The sequence below is a fragment of the Neopelma chrysocephalum genome, unplaced genomic scaffold (genome assembly GCF_003984885.1).
Source record: "Neopelma chrysocephalum unplaced genomic scaffold, ASM398488v2 Primary Assembly neopelma1_79, whole genome shotgun sequence".
Taxonomy (NCBI): domain Eukaryota; kingdom Metazoa; phylum Chordata; class Aves; order Passeriformes; family Pipridae; genus Neopelma; species Neopelma chrysocephalum.
Genome location: NW_020897740.1, coordinates 3,515,235 through 3,533,717, shown reverse-complemented (window position 1 = coordinate 3,533,717; position 18,483 = coordinate 3,515,235). Strand labels below are relative to the sequence as shown.

The 18,483-nt window shown below is 37.9% G+C and overlaps 2 protein-coding genes across 5 annotated transcripts in view; one reads left to right on the top strand and one right to left on the bottom strand.

Moving 5' to 3' along the window:
* The window catches only part of SCLT1 (sodium channel and clathrin linker 1), a 37,309-nt gene extending 28,057 nt beyond the window's left edge, over window positions 1–9,252 (bottom strand). The window contains exons 1-6 of one of the 4 annotated variants that reach the window (XM_027689988.1): window positions 8,983–9,252; window positions 5,911–5,972; window positions 4,936–5,005; window positions 3,789–3,844; window positions 3,304–3,421; window positions 2,425–2,547 (exon numbers count right to left, since the gene is read on the bottom strand). In XM_027689988.1, coding sequence (XP_027545789.1) covers window positions 2,425–2,547; window positions 3,304–3,421; window positions 3,789–3,844; window positions 4,936–5,005; window positions 5,911–5,930 — 387 coding nt within the window. In that variant the 5' untranslated portion in view covers window positions 5,931–5,972; window positions 8,983–9,252. The remainder of the gene's footprint in view (window positions 1–2,424; window positions 2,548–3,303; window positions 3,422–3,788; window positions 3,845–4,935; window positions 5,006–5,910; window positions 5,973–8,982) is intronic. The other 3 variants (XM_027689987.1, XM_027689986.1, XM_027689989.1) reach the window with 3 other exon arrangements.
* Window positions 9,253–9,379: 127 nt separating this feature from the next.
* Window positions 9,380–16,009, top strand: CUNH4orf33 (chromosome unknown C4orf33 homolog). Its single transcript, XM_027689990.1, is given in 7 exon segments — window positions 9,380–9,495; window positions 10,983–11,166; window positions 12,414–12,423; window positions 13,192–13,242; window positions 13,432–13,483; window positions 13,592–13,794; window positions 15,430–16,009. Coding segments are annotated over 6 exon segments (567 nt in total). The 5' UTR covers window positions 9,380–9,495; window positions 10,983–10,985; the 3' UTR covers window positions 15,500–16,009.
* The last annotated feature ends 2,474 nt before the right edge of the window (window positions 16,010–18,483 follow it).

Below are 18,483 nucleotides of genomic sequence, written 5' to 3'. Positions count from 1 at the left end.
ATCAGCAGTGTCTATAAAGAGCCACACAAACTATGATGCTACTACAAGCATTTTTGCTAAGCACAGTAACAAACATGTACCCCTTAATTAAAAAAATGCTTGTACAGACATGTTTAATTTGCTCTTTGCCATATAGGATGTCTTGAGTCCACAGAAAAAATGGCTCAATCAAGCTTGAGTTCCTGAATGTGAAATCTGTCATCCTAGGAAAACTAGCGTAACACAGAAAAATCATCTGCAGCATGCCAAGTGCCTTCAGAGCATAGAGAGGACTAAAGCCCCTCAGCTGAAATATCTATTAATTGTGCTGCATTCATCTAACAGTCTCAAGGCCAGAACCCTATTCCTGCAACTCGCTTGCCTACTGTATCCAATCCTTATGATATCCTCTCTTTGCTTTTTGTCAATTCCAGTTCTAGTTGGTCTTAACTATTTCTATTTACCTCTGACAGCTATTTTATAAAAGCAACCCTAAAATAAAAGTTTATTTAACTAAAAAGTGTTTTCGCTGGGTGACCAATAGCATTTAAGAATAAAAGGCTGATTAACCTCACTCTTGTTCCAATGGCACTAAAATCCACCAAAAATTTAGTTACTAAGGAAAAGTGGAATCTGACAGCCGTAAACCCTTCAACAGCTACCAATGGATCTCTACAATCTACTATGTGAGTTACCAGTAACTAACAATACAACACAAGAAATAACTTAATAGAAGAAATAAGAGCAGAAAGATGGAACTACACAAAGATAAGAGTCCTCATTCCTTGAAATAATTATGAAACTTGACAGAGCTCAATAGCTATACGGATATTTATCCTGTTTCTCAGAAAAGATCACATTGCTAAGGTGAACTTAATATGAAAAAAAACCCCCAAATCTGTAAAAAAAAATTTCTGAGGTAACTGTGCCCTTAAATCAAGTGCACTTGAAAATAGAATGGAAATACTAAAAATTTGTAGCTTCTCTTTACAGACATAGAAATACATGTAGCAAGGTACACACAGGCATAAAGTTTCTATTAGTTCTTCACACACTGAGCATCTTTATATAGCTCATCAGAGCAGAAGAGCTTTTCTAAGATTTCCCGAAAGCCCTTCCCAGACACAGCAGAAGAGAAACAAGCTAACATTAGACAAATACTGGTCAACTTCATTTTTCATCTGTTTACAAATGCTTCCTTACTGAATAACAACAGGGAATGGAAACTACTTCTCCCACTATTCAAACACAGGAGAACAGATGAAAGACTTTCACTTCAGACTTAGAAATCTCTGGAAACTTTTTCAGATGTTTTACTCTACTAAAGATTTCCAACCACGCAGTTCAAATACATAAGTATTTATATGCACATGCATATCTTGTGCATATATACATATACATATATATGTACTCAGTCTCAGTGCATTCCCCAAGGTTTCTGCCCATGTTTTTGGAATAAAGAACTTTTCCAATCATAATGGTGCATTTAGTTGATGAATCAGTGACCACATCTGACCACTCAACTTTAGATGACTATTATGGAAAATAGTTAACAGTACTCATGATGGACTGAAATGTCAGTAATGTCTTAAGCATTGTCAAAATCACAGAAAGACTTTTTGCCAAACAAAGAAGCAACTGCCTGTTTGAGACCTGACTGGACTTTGGACTGTGACTGGGGATTTGAGGTAAGACTACTGTCTAATCATCTCAGGTCTGAGGAGAAATAAACAAGGCTCAGGAGCTGGTGGAGGAGAAGGGGTTTGGGTGTGTGATGGTGCTTTCTTAAATCTCTCCACTTCAAACCAAAGGAGTAACCACCACCCCCCACCCTGGGAAAATCACGTACACATGGGACATTCACGTGAGAGGCAGCTGAGAAGAGGTCATAAACTATCAGACCCCCAAAGCGCCCCCACAACTCATTCCTGAGGCCTTCCCCCACTAAAGGACTGCATGTGATCCAAGTGAGGCAACAAACTCAGAGCCTGTGGCAAGAGATTGCAAAGCTCCCCCCCCACCCCCAGGGGAGGTGCCTGGCATCTCCTGAACATATATTAATCCACTGGACTCTGTGTTTTATGGGACCCTCACCACCAAGAAGACCAGAAGAACTGCACTGACAGGACACCGACAGTTTACACGGAGTAGTGATACATTTTCTATTTTAATCTCTGTCATTTTCTTTCTTCCCCCAACTCCTTTTCCTATTTCTTTCTCTCTCTCTGTCTCACATTTACCATTAAATAAAACCCATACCACTGACTTGGACATCTGGTCTCATTTGTACCCTAATTCAGGCAGAGGCATCTCTAATAATTTCAATAACCAAGTCATAACAGTACTGTCAGAACCTACCCACTTCAGTTTGACTACACATAGATGCAGAATCTCTACAGTATAGGAAGACATACCAAAATTAACAAAAATATAAATTAAAATTACATTCTGCCTTTTCCTTTCAGTTACGTGAATCTGCGTTTCAGTCAGGCGTTCCTGGTACTGCTGCTGAAGTCGATCGTGTTCCTGTAACAATGTCTGCCAGAGCTCAACTGCTTGTTCTTTTTCCTAAGTTACAGAACAATACCTTGTAAAAATATTCTATTATAGCATATTTATCTTCATCTATCATTCTCTAAAAAGAGAGAACTCCTATTTTGAAGAAATGCCGCTACCTATACTTTTCTCTGCTCGCATTTTAAATACACAGAGCAAATTCAGATGCAGAAAAACATGCTTAGGATTTCAAATTCCACTTACAAGTGAATCACAAGTTCTCTGCTTTTTTTTTTGAAGAGCTCAAACTTTCACAGGTTTTAAGGTAGACCTACAGTATAGATAATATTCAAATACCAAATTCAGCTATCAAATTAACTTCAACTTAATCATACACAACCGGATTGACAGATCGTTGGAATAACTTGAACAAAATTTGATTGTATTTTCAGATTTAAATATTATTTTCTATATCCCACATATACTTGGTCTCCTCATAGCACATTATAGTGGTTTTGATTAAAATGACAAACTACTAAAAAAACGTGAATTGAAAAAAACATGTCATTAAGTTGCTCATCATGAATTCAACATACAGATCAAATCAACTAGATAAAATTGCTGGCACAAATTAACATTAAAAAATTCTTCTATGAATCTAGGAAAGAAGTTCCTTCAGGTCTTTAAATTCCATGTCAAGAGGGCCTTGAAACAGTTTCCAAGAACTCTGAAAAAATGAATTCTGAATCAAGAAATAAAACAGTTTTCCCTAATCTGTGAAGGCACAACAAGAGAAATAAAACAGTATAAATCTGTCATCTCACACACTTGCTTTGCCAGTCGTAGTTGTTCTTGAAGGTTTCTCACTACGCCCTCATCTGAAGGAATATCTGGAGGAAAAGCCTCCAGTTGCTTCTCAAGAACCTCTTTCAACTCTGCGTGCAGCCTGAAATTCAAAGAACTAAGTTCAGGAAAGTATTTCTTTAACAAGTATTTTTTTAACAACTGAAATATACTGTACCTTCCATCTGTACATATTACTTCTTAGTCAAATTTAAATCTATTAAGTTATGTTCTATAAACACAAAAGACAGTTTGAAATAGTTTCATATCTAGTTCTTCTAGTGATATGGTTAAATCTCCTATACCTGGTGCTGTAATCTGTATTAAGCATTTTAAGACTCTAACATTAAGATCCTGAATCTACTTAGTAGTTGAAGATTTCAAAGATTTCAAGGTTCTAGAAAAAAGGCTTTTAAATGTTCAGAAATCAAGAAAAAGAGCAGTAGTAACACGGAAGGGCAATTATTTACCTTTCATTTTCCTTGGTGACTTCTTCCAATTTTAGCCTCATCTCGCTCATTTGTACCTGACACCAACACATACAAGAGTAAGCATTCATTTCAGTTACACAAACTCTGGTAATTCTTTCATCTTTTATTTCTGAGTGATACTGTAAAAGATGGACAACTTAATTCAGCATAATACAGTAAATTAAAGTCAATTTCTTTTTTAAGGGATGCCACTTAAATTTAACAGCTGCAAAGTCCTGTTATACCTCAACATTCAGATGTTACTCCAGGCATTAAACTTAACCTTTTGAAATTCTTATCAGTCTTACAGTTTGATTTTTAATTAATTCAAGATCTTTTAGGGGCACAGTGGATACCTCTCATCTTTCATGCCATAAGCATTTGACAAAAGTTTAGGAAACTGAGGAGAAACTTCAGTTACGTTAATCAAACTGGCTGTTCTGTTAACTAGTGCAACAAAACCTTATTGCTTCTGCTGCCTTCTGAAATCAGCCAAGCTTGAAGACTTTATTTGCAAAATCTTTATGATGGACAGATCAAACAAATTCAGTGCGTTAAACCAAAACCACTGTATAATTTCTGCATGTAGATCACAAGTAAAAAATTGCTTTCTATATGTCACAGGTTTTAAACATATCACTTCATTTTTCAGTCATGTTACAAAGCATTAAAAAGTTTCATTTTCTGTGACAGAATGGAGGACAGTTCCCTTCCACTTCAGTCTCCATGATAATACACATTTAAAGAAATATTTGAATCTGAAGAATTAACAAAAATGAAGAAGGCTGGGTGTATTCTATACTTGCAGGACTGAGTTGGACTGCATCAGATCAGACCTGAAAGGAAAGAGGGAAACAGCTACCTTCTCTCAATGTTACCTAGAAATATGCCTGCAACCATATCAGAGCATCTAGAGAAATAAAGTGTGCATGTTTCATTTCACAACATTGCTTCTCCAAACAGTAAACTGTTGCAATGTGGACAATGTCCCAATCTTTTCACAGAAAGCTCTCCATTCATCTGCTTGAGGCAGACTGCAGTCCAGCAGGTTTGTGGAGTATGACAAAGTGGCCTAGATATTAAGACCACCAACAATACACAGTCTGAAATGTTAGGAATCACAGTGCAATGTTAGGAATGTCCATACCTGATAAAGCTGCAGCTGTTCTTTCATTTCCTCCAAGTGTTTATCATACTCTGTGACTAGAGTTGACACGCTAAAAAGTTGAAAAACATGCTTAGGATAAGTTTTGTAAATGCTGAAACATTCTGATAATTAACTATTTTTAAAGAATTCTTAATCTAGAGACCAGAATGGAACAGTCACTTTTCTTGAGTTCCAAGCTTGACATTCCCCAGAATCTAATGAACAAATTTAATTACTACATTTAAACTATGATCATTAACAGCATGAGTTCTCTATTACAGAACTAGAACATGAGACACTATAAATGACCATTAATACAACATTAATATTTCATACATAGAATTCCAAATGTTAAAAGACTAGACTTTATTGCTGTTTTCACATACAACAGTAAGGTAGCCTATAAGACAATGTAAAATACTGTAATTCTACTTCTATACTTTTTCCTTCCTAATATTTTCATAATTGAAAGTAATTCTCTGAAAATTCTATATTTGTCTAGAGTAATAATGCCTTAAAAGCTAACAAGAAAGGCTAGGTTATTTTTGTAACATGAAATTACAGTGATTATGAAACCATTTCCTGATGGGCAACTGTTAGTCTAAGACTGTCAAATAAACTTTTCTAAAAACATCCACCTGACCTCAACAGACAGCAGTTACCTGGGTTACCTGGATCAGTGCAATCCTACCAGAACTTTTGTTTATTATCTTAAGATTCAGAGTAGAGAATTCCTTCATTCATCTCTCATCCTTTATGTTCAAGATTGTGGAAGCAAAGTCAGTAATTTAATTTCCTGAATAAATACACTACTATCTAAACACAACTGCTACGGTAACACCTCTACAGACTCCACTCATAAGTTCTCAGACCTTTGAACATTTGTACATAAGACCCAGTTTACCTGGATATTTACACTTCTATGAGCATTCAAATCCATTGTAGCACTCCAACTTATCACTTGAAATCAGTTACCTTTGGTCCCTTTGGTCCATCACCCTGGATTCTAATAGGTCATCACCACCAAGGGCATTTTTCTGTAACAGAATTATTCACATATTAGTACTGGCACATAACTGTATGTAGTTTTAACCTTTTATATGTAACCCAAAACTGTCTGTACTGTAATTGTACACAATATCTTACAGAATCACTTTCAGGTTTATGTTTAAAACCCCTAGTGTTCTGGCCCAATATTTAAAAATACTATTTTTTTTTCCTGGAGATATCTGATATAAAGCATAATTGCATCTGAAGAGGAACCACCTCAAACTTAAAAGAACAATCATAAGTTTGTCTAAGTGTTAAGTCCATTTCCATGTACCTCAGCACCAGGAATGTGCTGACTCCCTAACTTCTGCACAGACTTTCAGACAGGCTTATGGTACCCAGCACAAAAAGTTACTTCAGCATGAGACCAATCTATTAGAGAAGAGAAGTCTATAAAAATAAAAAAGTTACAAATCAAATGTTCTTTCAGGGATAAAACTTTTGAAAATGCACCAAAAATACCATAATTCACTGTTAGGACAGTTTTGTTCTGCTGTTGCTGCTTGGAAAAACAATAAGCAACTTGAGTTGTGTGACAGACCCAAAGCAGGGCCAGGCCATGTTGAAGTGAGCTGTGTTCTATGTTGTTTGTTGCAAAACCTCACTGCAAAAATTCTTACTACTTCCATTCCTGAGTTCATATACCTGCTCAGCAATAACTCTCAAAAATCTCGTGTGCTTCATAGTGTCTAAGTGCCATATTTGGCCTCGAATCTGAAAAATACCAAGTTTGAGAATCATGGCTACATCACACATTATTACATAAATGTGACTGCCAGTCAGAAATATATTTAACAGTATAGTCCTTTGAGGGCAAAAAAAATGTTTCTAAAATTCTTCTATTTAGCACAATTGTTTAAAAGAAAACAGGATTTGAAAAAGCCTACAGAGACTGTAATAATAATGAATTCCATTCCTTTCATATTCCTTCTGTTTTAAGAAATTCTAAAAAATGAAGTTTCTGCCTAGAAAACACACAATCACATACATAACTTCATGATTTGCAAGGTCTAAGGGCAACAAATCACATTGTGTATCAAATTCAATTAGCTGGATTCTGGGTTTGTCTAGTTTGGAGGAAAGGAGGCTGAAGAGCAACCTCACTGCTTTCCACTGCTTCCTGAGGAGAGGAAATGCAGAGGGAGGTGCTGAGCTCTTCTCCCTGGTATCCAGTGATAGGGTGCCTGGGAGCAGTTCAAAGCTGTGCCAGGGAAGGTTTAGACTGGACATTAGGAAGCACTTTTTTCCCGAGATGGTGGCCAAACACAGGAACAAACTCCCTAGAGAGGAGGCTGAGGCCCTAAAACTCTCAATGTTTAAGAGGTATTTGGACACTACACCAAAGAACACGCTTTAACTTTTGGCCAGACCTGAACTGGTCAGGCAGTTCAATTAGGCAATAGTTGTAGGTTTCTTCCAAATGAAATATTCTATTTTGTAAAAATCTGAATAACACCTTTGTAACTGGAATGGGGAATGAAGAATGATTTACACAACTTCTTGACTATTTTTCTTGAAACATATCCCACGGTTCTTTTTCTAGTTCTAATCTTCTAAAGGAGGGTATAGGAAAAAGATAAAGGTGACAGAAAGGAGATAACAGTAAAAGAATGTAAGGAACAGGAAGGGGAAAGTTGCTGCCCTTACCAGCAAAAGTATGTAAACATGAGAGGCCATAGGTGCAAAAGGGGGCAAATTTTACACACCCCTTATAGAAGCTCATCTTCAACACTGAATCATTAAATACATTCTGGTAAAAGGTCCACTGTATCACAAAAATATGTAATATAATGGAGGACTATTATTTTTAGTTTTGGATGCTAATACTTCAAAAAACATTCAGGTAAAACCCAACTTTTAAACTGATCAGTTCCAGAGACTAGAATTTCACTCCAAGAACCTTCTTTACAGGTACATACTTAACACAACAAATACTTATTCTAAAACATTAAATACAGTACTGCTTAGAGAATCTCTTTTTAGGTGTATTACACACATTCAGTGTTTTAGAACCTTTATTTTACATTCAGGAAGTAAGAGAAACATCAATCCATATATCAGACTCTGAGTAGGCCTCAAACAACTTTGGGCTCAGTTGGCATACAGGACAACTTCAAATTTGTCTTTTGGCACCCATAAAAATGTATAAATATTTTCTTTAAGAGAGAATCAAATTCTTTGATAGGAAAGGCAATTCTTACCACTTCACAGTCTGAGTTTTATTTCAAGCCTAAAGATTTATAAAATAAGAAGGTAGAGCCAGACAAAGTAAATACATATGGAAAGGCAAAATTCCAAATATTTGAAAAATCATGATTTGTTCACGTAACAGCATAATGAACACTCTTGCAAAGTTCAATAAACATACAGATTTTCGAACCAGAATGACTCTTGGTTCAAACAGAAGCTTTTCTGCTACTGAGGTCTTTGGAATCAAGAGCTGGTCTTTCACCTTTGGCCACCTAAAGCCATCACAAGAAACTTGCTACCAATTCAAATTCTAAGGTTTGAGTAATGCACAGCTATAGTACTTCAGGTACTGTGATCTTGTCTTACTACTGTCCTATAAAGTTTTCCTGCGACACTAATTAGGGACAGTGACAGTTCTTCGGACAACACATTTCCTATTTACAGGAATATAAGCTGTGCAGGAGCAACATCTTTTTGCCAGTATTTTGCTAAGGTGTAGTCTGATAGTCATGTTAAGAAATATTAAAACTATCAAAATTGTATCGTGTAACTAAAAATACTGATTTTAGTCTGTAAAGCAAATTTCATAAGTAAACGGCAAGAGAGCTTTTTCTACCTCTGAGGTGTAAGCCAAGCACAGGAAATGCCGTGGTTTCACAATTAACGAGGCATTGACACAGAAAGGCACGTGGGTTTGGCTACTACCGTAATTAGCAGCTTTTAATTATTAGTGTTAAGTTAACTAAAACTATTATTCACGCTGTTACTCGATGAAGAATATAAATTTTCATTGCCACCAACGCTCACCTGGCTGTGCCCGCGTTTCCCACCGCAGAGTTCCCCTCGCCAAACACCCGGGGAAAAGCCACTTATTCCAGCCGCTCGCGAGCAGGGAAGGCGAGAACCGTTCTGGATGGGTGGAGGCGGCAACTCGCGGGCGCCGGGGGCGGGCTCCCCTCACCCAGGGACGCGCTCGGGCGGGGCCGGTGAATGGAGCTGCCCCTCTGCTCCCCACCCTCAGCCCCGGGAGGAAATCAGCCCCGGTGCCACCACGGCCGCCTCCGCACCCCGGCGGCGGAGCCTCACAACGGCGCAGGAGCGCTCCCGTCCGCCGGCGCCTCCGCCCCGCCCTCAGCGACGGCCTCGGTCACGTGGAGTCCAGACAGGGCGGAGCTCTGCGGCGGTGAGGGAGAGTGGGATTAGAGGCTCTCGGTTTCCATGTGGAGCCGGGCTTTTTTGTCGGGAGCCGCAGCGGCGGGGCGTCTGAAGGTGTAAGGAATCCCTCGTTAAAACTTCGCTCGAGGAGTTTGTGGGCTAAAGGTAGGCGCTCACGCGTTAAACTCCCTTTCAGGAAATTAGTTGGTGGCTAGAGTAGCAGAGGCGGGAACCGAAAGCGGGAGCGATGTGGAGCCCTCGGGAACTCGTGCCTGCCTGTTGGAGGTTGTAGCCAAATGGCGATCGGCCTCTTCTCCCAGGCAGTCAGCGAGTGGACGAGAAGGCACAGTCTTAAGCTGCACTAGGGGTGGCAGTCCCAGAATCAATTAGGTTGGAAAAGACCTCCGAGATCGAGTCTAACCTACGACCAAACCACCACCATGTCAACTAGACCATGGCACTAAGTGCCACATCCATTTCCTTAAACACCTCCAGAAACAGTTGTCCAACCTAATTGATTCTGTGATTCTAGTAATGAAGTCTTAAATACTGTAAAAGCTGCTGTCTCTGACTCAGTTTCCAACTTTTCCCCTGGAAGCAACTAATAAACAGAGCGGTTTATTCCTTCCTGCTTGTTTCTAGCCTTTTTGCCGTCATAAGTACAGTTTGGGATGGAAGAGGCAAATTCCCTTGGTTGGGTGAAACATGAGTCAATGACAGCATTACAGCTCACCTTGCTGGTGAGTTGTAATGCCGCTGTGGCCGAGGTCTGTGATTTCCAAGAAAATGGGTATCTGAGTAAAGTAACCCAATCTAGTGCTTCCAACTGAAGGTGGTTACAATTTAGCTACAGAGCCAGCACCTCTCTAGTCACAGGATTTGACAGCATGTGCATAATTCTCAGTCAGGCTATACACTGCTAGTTCTCTCCTATGGCAGGGAGATGAGTAAGGAAACAAGTCAAGGATACTTTTTGTAGAGATGGGCATGAACTCATAATACTGAGAAGGGTAGGAGTAACAGGCCATAAAATGGTTGTAAACTGGGTACCACTGGTTCTTTTGCTTATTAGATTGAGGCTATTCTTAAGGCTTGTACAGTTATTTCTAAGTAACATCAGCTGTTGATTGCAGTATCCTCTATTCTGGCTGCTCTGCAAACATTCAGTGTGTTTAACAAGATGTGCTTGCAGTTTTCTGTGAAATCCCTTAGTTTGTCTGGTTTGCAATGACCACAAAGAAAAGCTTTGGCTAATTGCTTCATTGTCTTGTATCTCGAACATTTGTTAAAGGTTTTTCTCAATCTATTTTTCTCGTGTTACCAAATCTTCTAAGACTATGAGGTGGAGACTGTTTTGTTTATCTGTTCTCTTGATAAATATTTCTAGTGGGTTTGGAAGGTTTAGATGCTTGGTTGAAAAGCTTTAAGTCTGATTAGACTTCAGAGTGATTTGTAGCCCTGCAGGTATAAAAACCTATGAGAAGCAGCCTTCATGTAACTTTTTATTTAGTGCTTTTACAAAGCTAATCTATTTCAGTTTTGATGTCAAAAACATTATTTTTTTGCTTTATACGAAAGCATGTCTTTTTTTCCTGGGTAAGCATGGAAACTGAGATCTTCTTTGACAGAACTTTCTTTTCTCATTTATGTAGTATATGGAATTTAGAATTAAACACACGTGGGATGGTTTGCCTGTGAGCCATGACCTGGTTATGATTCGGCTGAGGCCAGACAATGCAGGACTGCTAATGGAAGTTCATGGTCCCTTCTGTAATGACCCTCAAGCACCACTTGGAGAGCCAGGGAAACCTTTTGATAGGCTGTGAGACTATGAGGGTAAGTGTAACTGTTCTGCTGCAAATAGATCTGATTTCTGTAGACACTGATGTTCCTCTGCAGTTAATATGCCTGGTCTTTATTTAAGAGTCTTTAAGGGTTGTTTTCTCAAACTGATCTAACAGTTGTGTCTGTATGACATCTAATCCAGTTTCTTTGGTCACAGTACTGCTTTTACAGGTCAGATCTAAAATGTGAAGTAAAAATTTTCCTTTCTGCTATATCCTGAGGAGTCTGTGAAAGAATACTGGGAAAGAATGCAGTTGTAATCATTGCCTTACCCTTAAACAGCTCCTCAAGTAACTATAAACCTCCTGCTATATTCAGATGAAAACTACTCCAGATTGACTCAGGAGTGATGCTCTTTTTGTAGGTGGGGAATTGATTTTCATCACTGGCACTGCTGACCGTGAGTTGTAGGTCTGTAGTAGTGCAACAGTACAGACGACCGGGAAAAGAAGTGAATGTATTGGGTCACTCATTGAGCTGCATTGACTTCAGTGATGTTCAGGTTGACTCTTCCTGATCTTGTCAATAGTATATGCACTCAAACTTAGTTTTTGCATAACTGATATAACTTGTGGACTATCAGAGGCTTGACATATTTGAATATCGAAATAGTTTTGTGGCACATATATATAAATGCCTTTGCAGGAACTAAGTAGAAGTGAAATCCTAAAGATGGATTCTACTTTTACTTTTAGAAGTAAAGTGTTTTAATTGCTTTTCCAAAGTTTCTTTGAGGAGTAGGAAGGTGTAAAACACAGAAGTTGCAGCTCAAAAATTACAATTCAAAATTGTACCCAAATGTAATGGGGAAAATTCTATAGTAATGCTGTTTTTTCTCCTTTTCCTGTCACTTTTACTCATTGCTTTGAGTAATGCAAGAATTGAATGTTTCCAGAAGTTCTCTACTTCCTAATTATTGAGCTATTCTGATTAAAGCTCTACTGAAACAGTATTAGCACCTCTTTGATATTATTATAATAGGCTTATGTAAAAATAAATATATCAGTCATATCTAATCATAATTCTAACTAAAGGTTTCTAATAATGTCCTTGCTATGAGGAACACCATTGTAGTTCTACTTTGTGTTCCTGAAATGTGATTCAACTGTAATACCTGAGGCCTGAAGTTGTGTCAGAGAAGGTTTGGGTTAAATATTAGAAAAAGGTTCTTCACCCAGAGGGTGGTTGGGTGCTGGAACAGACTCTCTAGGGAGGTCACAGCACCAAACCTGACAGAGTTCAAGAAGCGTTTGGACAATACTCTTGGGCACATGGTGTGACTCTTGGGAACGGTCTGGTGCAGGGACAAGAGTTGGACTGAATAATCCTTGTGGATCCTTTCCAACTCATCATATTCTATGATTCTGTAATAGGTGGCTTTCAGGTATACCTGGTCAAAATATCACCCATCTACAGGGAAAAACCATTTAAGAGCTAAATGTTTTCCCACTGTTTCTGAGATTTAGCAGTCATAGTTTTGGGGTGTGTGCTCTGCTGTGTCTGATGCTCTGAATCCTCAGGCTACCAGCAAACACAAGACTTACCCACTTAAGTGCTCTACCTGGAGCTCCTGTTGAGAGTATGATTGAGTAGGATTACTCTGTCTTGGCCAGCTTTGTTCACAGCAAGTGTACAGGATGAAATAACTGTATGCTTAATGTGTTTCTTACTCCAGGGAGAGCTAATCTTAGTAGATTTGCCTTATTTTTCTGCCAGATCAAGGTGAGTGTTTTCAAAGCTGGAGTTGGTAAAGTTAATAAAATTAGTACAGTACTTTATAACACATTTTGTGATAAAAGAAAATGAAAAATAAAAGATCCTGAAGTTAGAATTATGGCACAGCATTTTGAGTAGTTAGGAAACCGTCAGTAGCATGTACACAAGCAAGTCAAACTCTGGCATGAAACTCATGAAAACAGAATTGTTTTAATGGGATATGAAGATCTCAGGACATTACAAAGTAGTTAATATAAAATACTGACAGCCTGGTTTGGGGTTTTTTTTTAGTTGTAGAAGCATTTTTCCAAGTGACAGAACTGAGCACTCTTTAGAAGTTGACCTTTGTCCGTAAGTATAGCACTCTGAAAAAGTCACAAATGTTAATTTACACTTCCAGTTCTTATGCTTGTAATATATATGTATGTGGAAGACTCGATACAGAAATTGTTTAAATATGGGGAATGTACATCTTTGTGGCAGTATAATACACTAATAACTTAACATCATTTTAAGAATCATTTTGTGATTTTTTGACAGCCACAGGCAGCACTTACTACTGCTGCTTTCTGGCAGAAGAAAAATATGGAAAGTAAGTAGTAAAGTACATTCACAATGTGCAGAAAAACTAACTATTTTTAGGTACCTGTTTTCTGATCAAAAGATGACATTACCTCTTTTTTTTCCTCTCTTTTAACAGAAAGAACTTCCTTTAGAGTTTGAGGTGACCAGAATGAAAACCAAATGGGAGGGTAAAGCTCATCTTCCTTGTAAGTACTTTCCACCATAATTACACTAACAAGTTCAATGATTTGCAATTCATGGCTCGGAAGAAGAGAGGAAATACAAAGCACTTTATCCTGTGCCTCGACACGAACTACAGGAAGGACAGAAAGCAGATTTGTAAACATAAAATTAGCTCTTTTTTAATATAGTTGCACTATTGTTGGAATACTTAAAGAAAGCCAATCTAGTTTTAGGACTGAGTGGCACTAGTATTTTAATTATACTGCTTAGCTCTGGATCCACTGGTGCTGTATTTTGTATAAAGCACTGTGGCAGATAGCTGTAATCAGTACTTGATTTCCATGTTATCCCCTAGGTGCATAGAAAACGATGCATTCAATACTATTGACATCTGCTTGATCACCTTCCTGAGCTAAATCATAGATAGGTTATTCTACTTTTCCCCTGCCTCCAGCACCTCCTGAAGTGCCATTTAGTGATAATTTCACCAGATACATTTCCAGTAAATCTCTTTTGCTACTCCCCTACTGTTCTAAACAACTTCACCTCTACAGATGGCTCCATATTGTAGAAAAATTTGAAAAGGCAGACTAAACCAAAAAGCATAATAAAAGGATACCCAGTATCATTAGAATAACTAGAGAATCTTGTTTTTTAAATTGTGTTTTGGGCTTGTTTATTTTCTTTGGCTGTGTGGCTGAGACGGTTGGTCTGATAAAACTGTTACTTCTGTTCATTTTTTATAAATTAACTAGCTTTAGAGGACAGACTATATTTCTTATGCAACCTTGTCACACAACATACAATGACAAGTAAGGTAAAGCATAGATAAATTACTCTTTGTTGCCTTTTTTTTAAGAAAAACTTAAGTTCGGTTCTGCAACTGTTTGTTTTTGAAAATTCTAAGCTATTGCTGATAAAATACATTAGCAGTGTTCTGTGAGAAAAAGATATTTTTATTTCTCTGTAATAGCCTGTTATATTTTTCATGAAGGGATTCTTTTTACAGTATCGCTTTCAAAAAAAAACCCTTGTCTTTTTCAGACCTTGGTAGCAGATGCAATTATGTGAAGAGGCTGTTCCTTGCTGTTTTCATTATTCTTAGTTTGTCTTTACTCTTACAAATTACCTTCTAATACGAGAGTTCCATTCACCTTTTTAAATGATTAATGTGGTGTCAGATGTTCTATTTACTGTTTGGTTGTTGTTTAATGTAAGTATTTATTAGCAATTGACTTTGGTGCCTTCCTTCTATTGTTTCTGTATGATAGCCTAAAGAAAAAATTCTTAACAAGGAATGGTTCATAGTATTTAAAAGAAAATGAGGTTTCTAGTCTTATGAAAAAAATATATTTACTAGCTTCATTATCCCATCCAGTCTTCCTTTCCTCTGTAAGTTGGTCAAGACTTGTAAATTTTGGCTCCATTGGAGTGCGGATATGTCATAAAGCAGGATGTCATTGCTCTTGCTCTGCCAGCGGTTCCAGGCAGCATAAGCTGAGGGAGTTTAAAAGGCAAGCACTTTGTTAACTTCACTTTCTGCTGGGTGATACTTGTTCATAACTGAGGATTTTGCCCCGTGCTTTACAGTACAAGGTTTTCAGAAACACAGTAGTGTTTTTTATTTATAAATTCAAATTTTGGAAAATGAACACGTGGAATGCCGGTTACATTCCTGTCCAAGAAAACCATAAAATAAAGATGAATTGAGCGTATTGAGAATACTGTCTTTTGTTAAGACACGTTTACAAGACTTACGACTTTTTTTGTTTATTTCTCCTCTCTTTGCAGTCATTGTCTGGAATTTTTCAAGGATTTAGACATGAAGGAACTAATAGGAGAAGACTGGAAGCAGTTGTGATGGACTGAGATGTTATTAATGTCTTAAACTTTGTCAAAATCATAGAAAGCCTTTTTGTCAAGCTGCAAGGAAGCAACTGCCTGTCTGCAACCACTGAAATCACCCCATCTTCCTCAATATGCTTCTTGACTGGAATTTGGACTGTGAAGGGAAGCTTGAAATAAGACTATTGTCTAATCATCTCAGGTCTGAGGAGAAGTAAACAAGGCTCAGGGAATCTGTCCTAGCTGAGCTCAGTGGGTGGCAGAGGAGAAGGGTTTTGGGTGTGTGATGGCAAAATCTCTCCACACGAAACAGAGTAAACCGGCCCCCCCCAGGACGACCATGTACACATGGGGCATTCACATGAGAGGCAGCTGAGAAGGGGTCATAAACAATCAAAGACCTCCAAGGCATCCCTCTCACCACCAAGAAAACCAGAAGAATGGGGCCTATGGGATGTTGCCGGATTACATGGAGTGGTGATACCTTTTCTATTTTTCTCTCTCTCTCTCTCTTCTTCCCCTCCCCACCCTTTTTCTATTTCTTTCTATCTCTCTCTGTCTCAGATTTACTGTTAAATAAAACCCGTATTATTGACTTTGGCATTTGGTCTCATTTGCACCTTAATTTGAGCAGAGGCATTTCTCATGATTTTAATAACCAGATCATAGCAGCAGCCTGAATCAGATATATGGAAGTCTGTCACTAACTAAATAGATCAATCCATAAATTTTTATAGCATTGAAGTTGTATGAATCTTTATGGAAACAACTTCTTCCTTCTGAGCAGAGTTTGTTAATATCAGATTAGTAAGGCTTTCCTTGACACCAAAATCATCAATCAGTCTTAAAATCAACAGTAAAGTAGGTGGCTCAATTGATTCTAAATGAATGAACAGCTCATGTTTCAATTCATCTGGGTATGGAGTTTTTCATCTGTGCAAGAGATAAATCTATTGCTACCAATGACAGTGAAAAAATGCTAAAATTACAGCTGTGTTTTCATGAGAGCTCTAGAGCCTGATAAGGCCAATACCTGGCTTGAAGTCTTTTGGTTTCTGGTAGTTGCTGCATTTCTGCTGTATTTTCACTGCTACTTGTTTGTTTCTTGACTGCTGAGTGACATTCTTATGTGCCTAAATTTTTTGATTAAAATCAGCAGAAAAAATGCCTCCTTCAGAAACAGAGAGGAATGTAGCTTTCATGGATTTTGGGGGCCCAGTACTTGCCCTACAAGAGGTATAACACTACCCTTTCCTCTATGTTCTTACACTTGACATTTTCCCTAGCCTGGTGCCGAAGTGAGAACTTCATCTGTATTACAGACATCTCGGCTTCACATTCAGTGTGGAGTTTCTAGTGATACTTAGGTACAGAGGATAGATTTAGAAAAGGTATTTCAGGAAAAGTTTCTGGGACACATAATATTCAGTAAAATCATTTGATAGAGTTGAGTGCCTAAAAAGATGGTTTGTCCTGTTGTAGCAGGATAGCCCACCCTGATAAGGCCTAGAATCTGATCAGAGAATGCATGCAATGCAAACCATCACTCAAGCTATCATGCAAGTTCAACTGCTGGTGCCAGGTGCTGTCTTGGTATTGAATTATGCTAAAACCAGCCTGGTTCACCAGATTTCGAATACACATCCTGCTTTCCTGAAGCAGAATTTGACAGATAAACTAATCTGCTTGCCTGTAATCTGTGACTGTAGGTATATAGTCTGGTATAACTATAAAAGCCCGGTCCACCTCTCATTTGGCAGACGCTTCCACACACTTCCTTGAAGTGTGGAGCTTCTCCTTGAAGCAGGGATGCCTCTTCATAGTTACTCCCCAGGGGTTAAAAGATCTGTGTGCTATCTTATCTCTACCAATCTCTACTTAATGATTGTTTCCTTTGTTAGCTTTGATACAATTGCTTTAATATAATTGCTTTGTTACAGCTTTGTTACTTTATGTTATATGATACCCTAATAGGAGATTTTTAGCTTTTATATTGTGTAGTATATAATTCTGATTAAGATCTTTCTTCTGTTCACTTGTCTGTTCATTTGTCATAATAGATAATTCATTTTATATAAATATATCCATTTTGCCATTATTAAAAACTTGCAGGACAAACTGTTTTAATCACACCTCTATAATTCCTTAAATTTAAACTGTTGACACAGTCCAAGGCTAAGAGAGGTTTCAGGCACACCTAAACCCTTCTCTGAGAAGGAGTTTAGAAAGCAAGGGAGTCCTTTTTGCACCTTGTGATCAGCAGCAGGGCTTTTTTTTTATAATTTTGTCTAAACCTTCCACTCTCCCTTGACCATACATCACCTTAAGGATATAGCTAAGATGTCTGAGAATTTTTTTGCATGCCCCTTAGAGTTGGAAATACTGTACATGTATGTAGCTATATTTTCTACATGTTGGCATGAATAATTTAAACACTAGTGAATACTGTTAGATGGTAACATTTAATCTGTAAACTCTCACAAGATTTACAAATTACATGTTCCTTTTATTTTGTCTAGCGTAGCAAGTGCTGCTTGATTGTGGCTACTGACTTAATCCTATATAAATTAACTTAGAAAATTGGAAGCTTGCCAACTAAGCAAATTCTACATCTGAAATATAGGTGACTTTAAAATCAAACTACTTAGTTCAGTGAGAGGATTCAGACCAAGACATGGTCCTCAGATCTTTAATAGAAAGAGGACACCCTGCATCCTGTTGAAATGTCATCATCACATCACATCATTTTGTCCTTTCTCTGTGCATATCCAAGAAGACTGACTTTGTCTGTTGAACTATTGTTCAGGTAGCTGAAGATAACTTTTAGCTCCCATAGATTTTTTTAAATGTTGTCATTCTCAGTTTGCCTCTTGTGAATCTCGTAAGTAAGCACATTCTACTTAGATGATACTGACAGACAAAAGTGTAAATTGGCTTGTAATTTGGGTTGTAACTCAGAGGCTGAAATGCTTCCAGGCCTTTTTGTTTATTTAGATCATA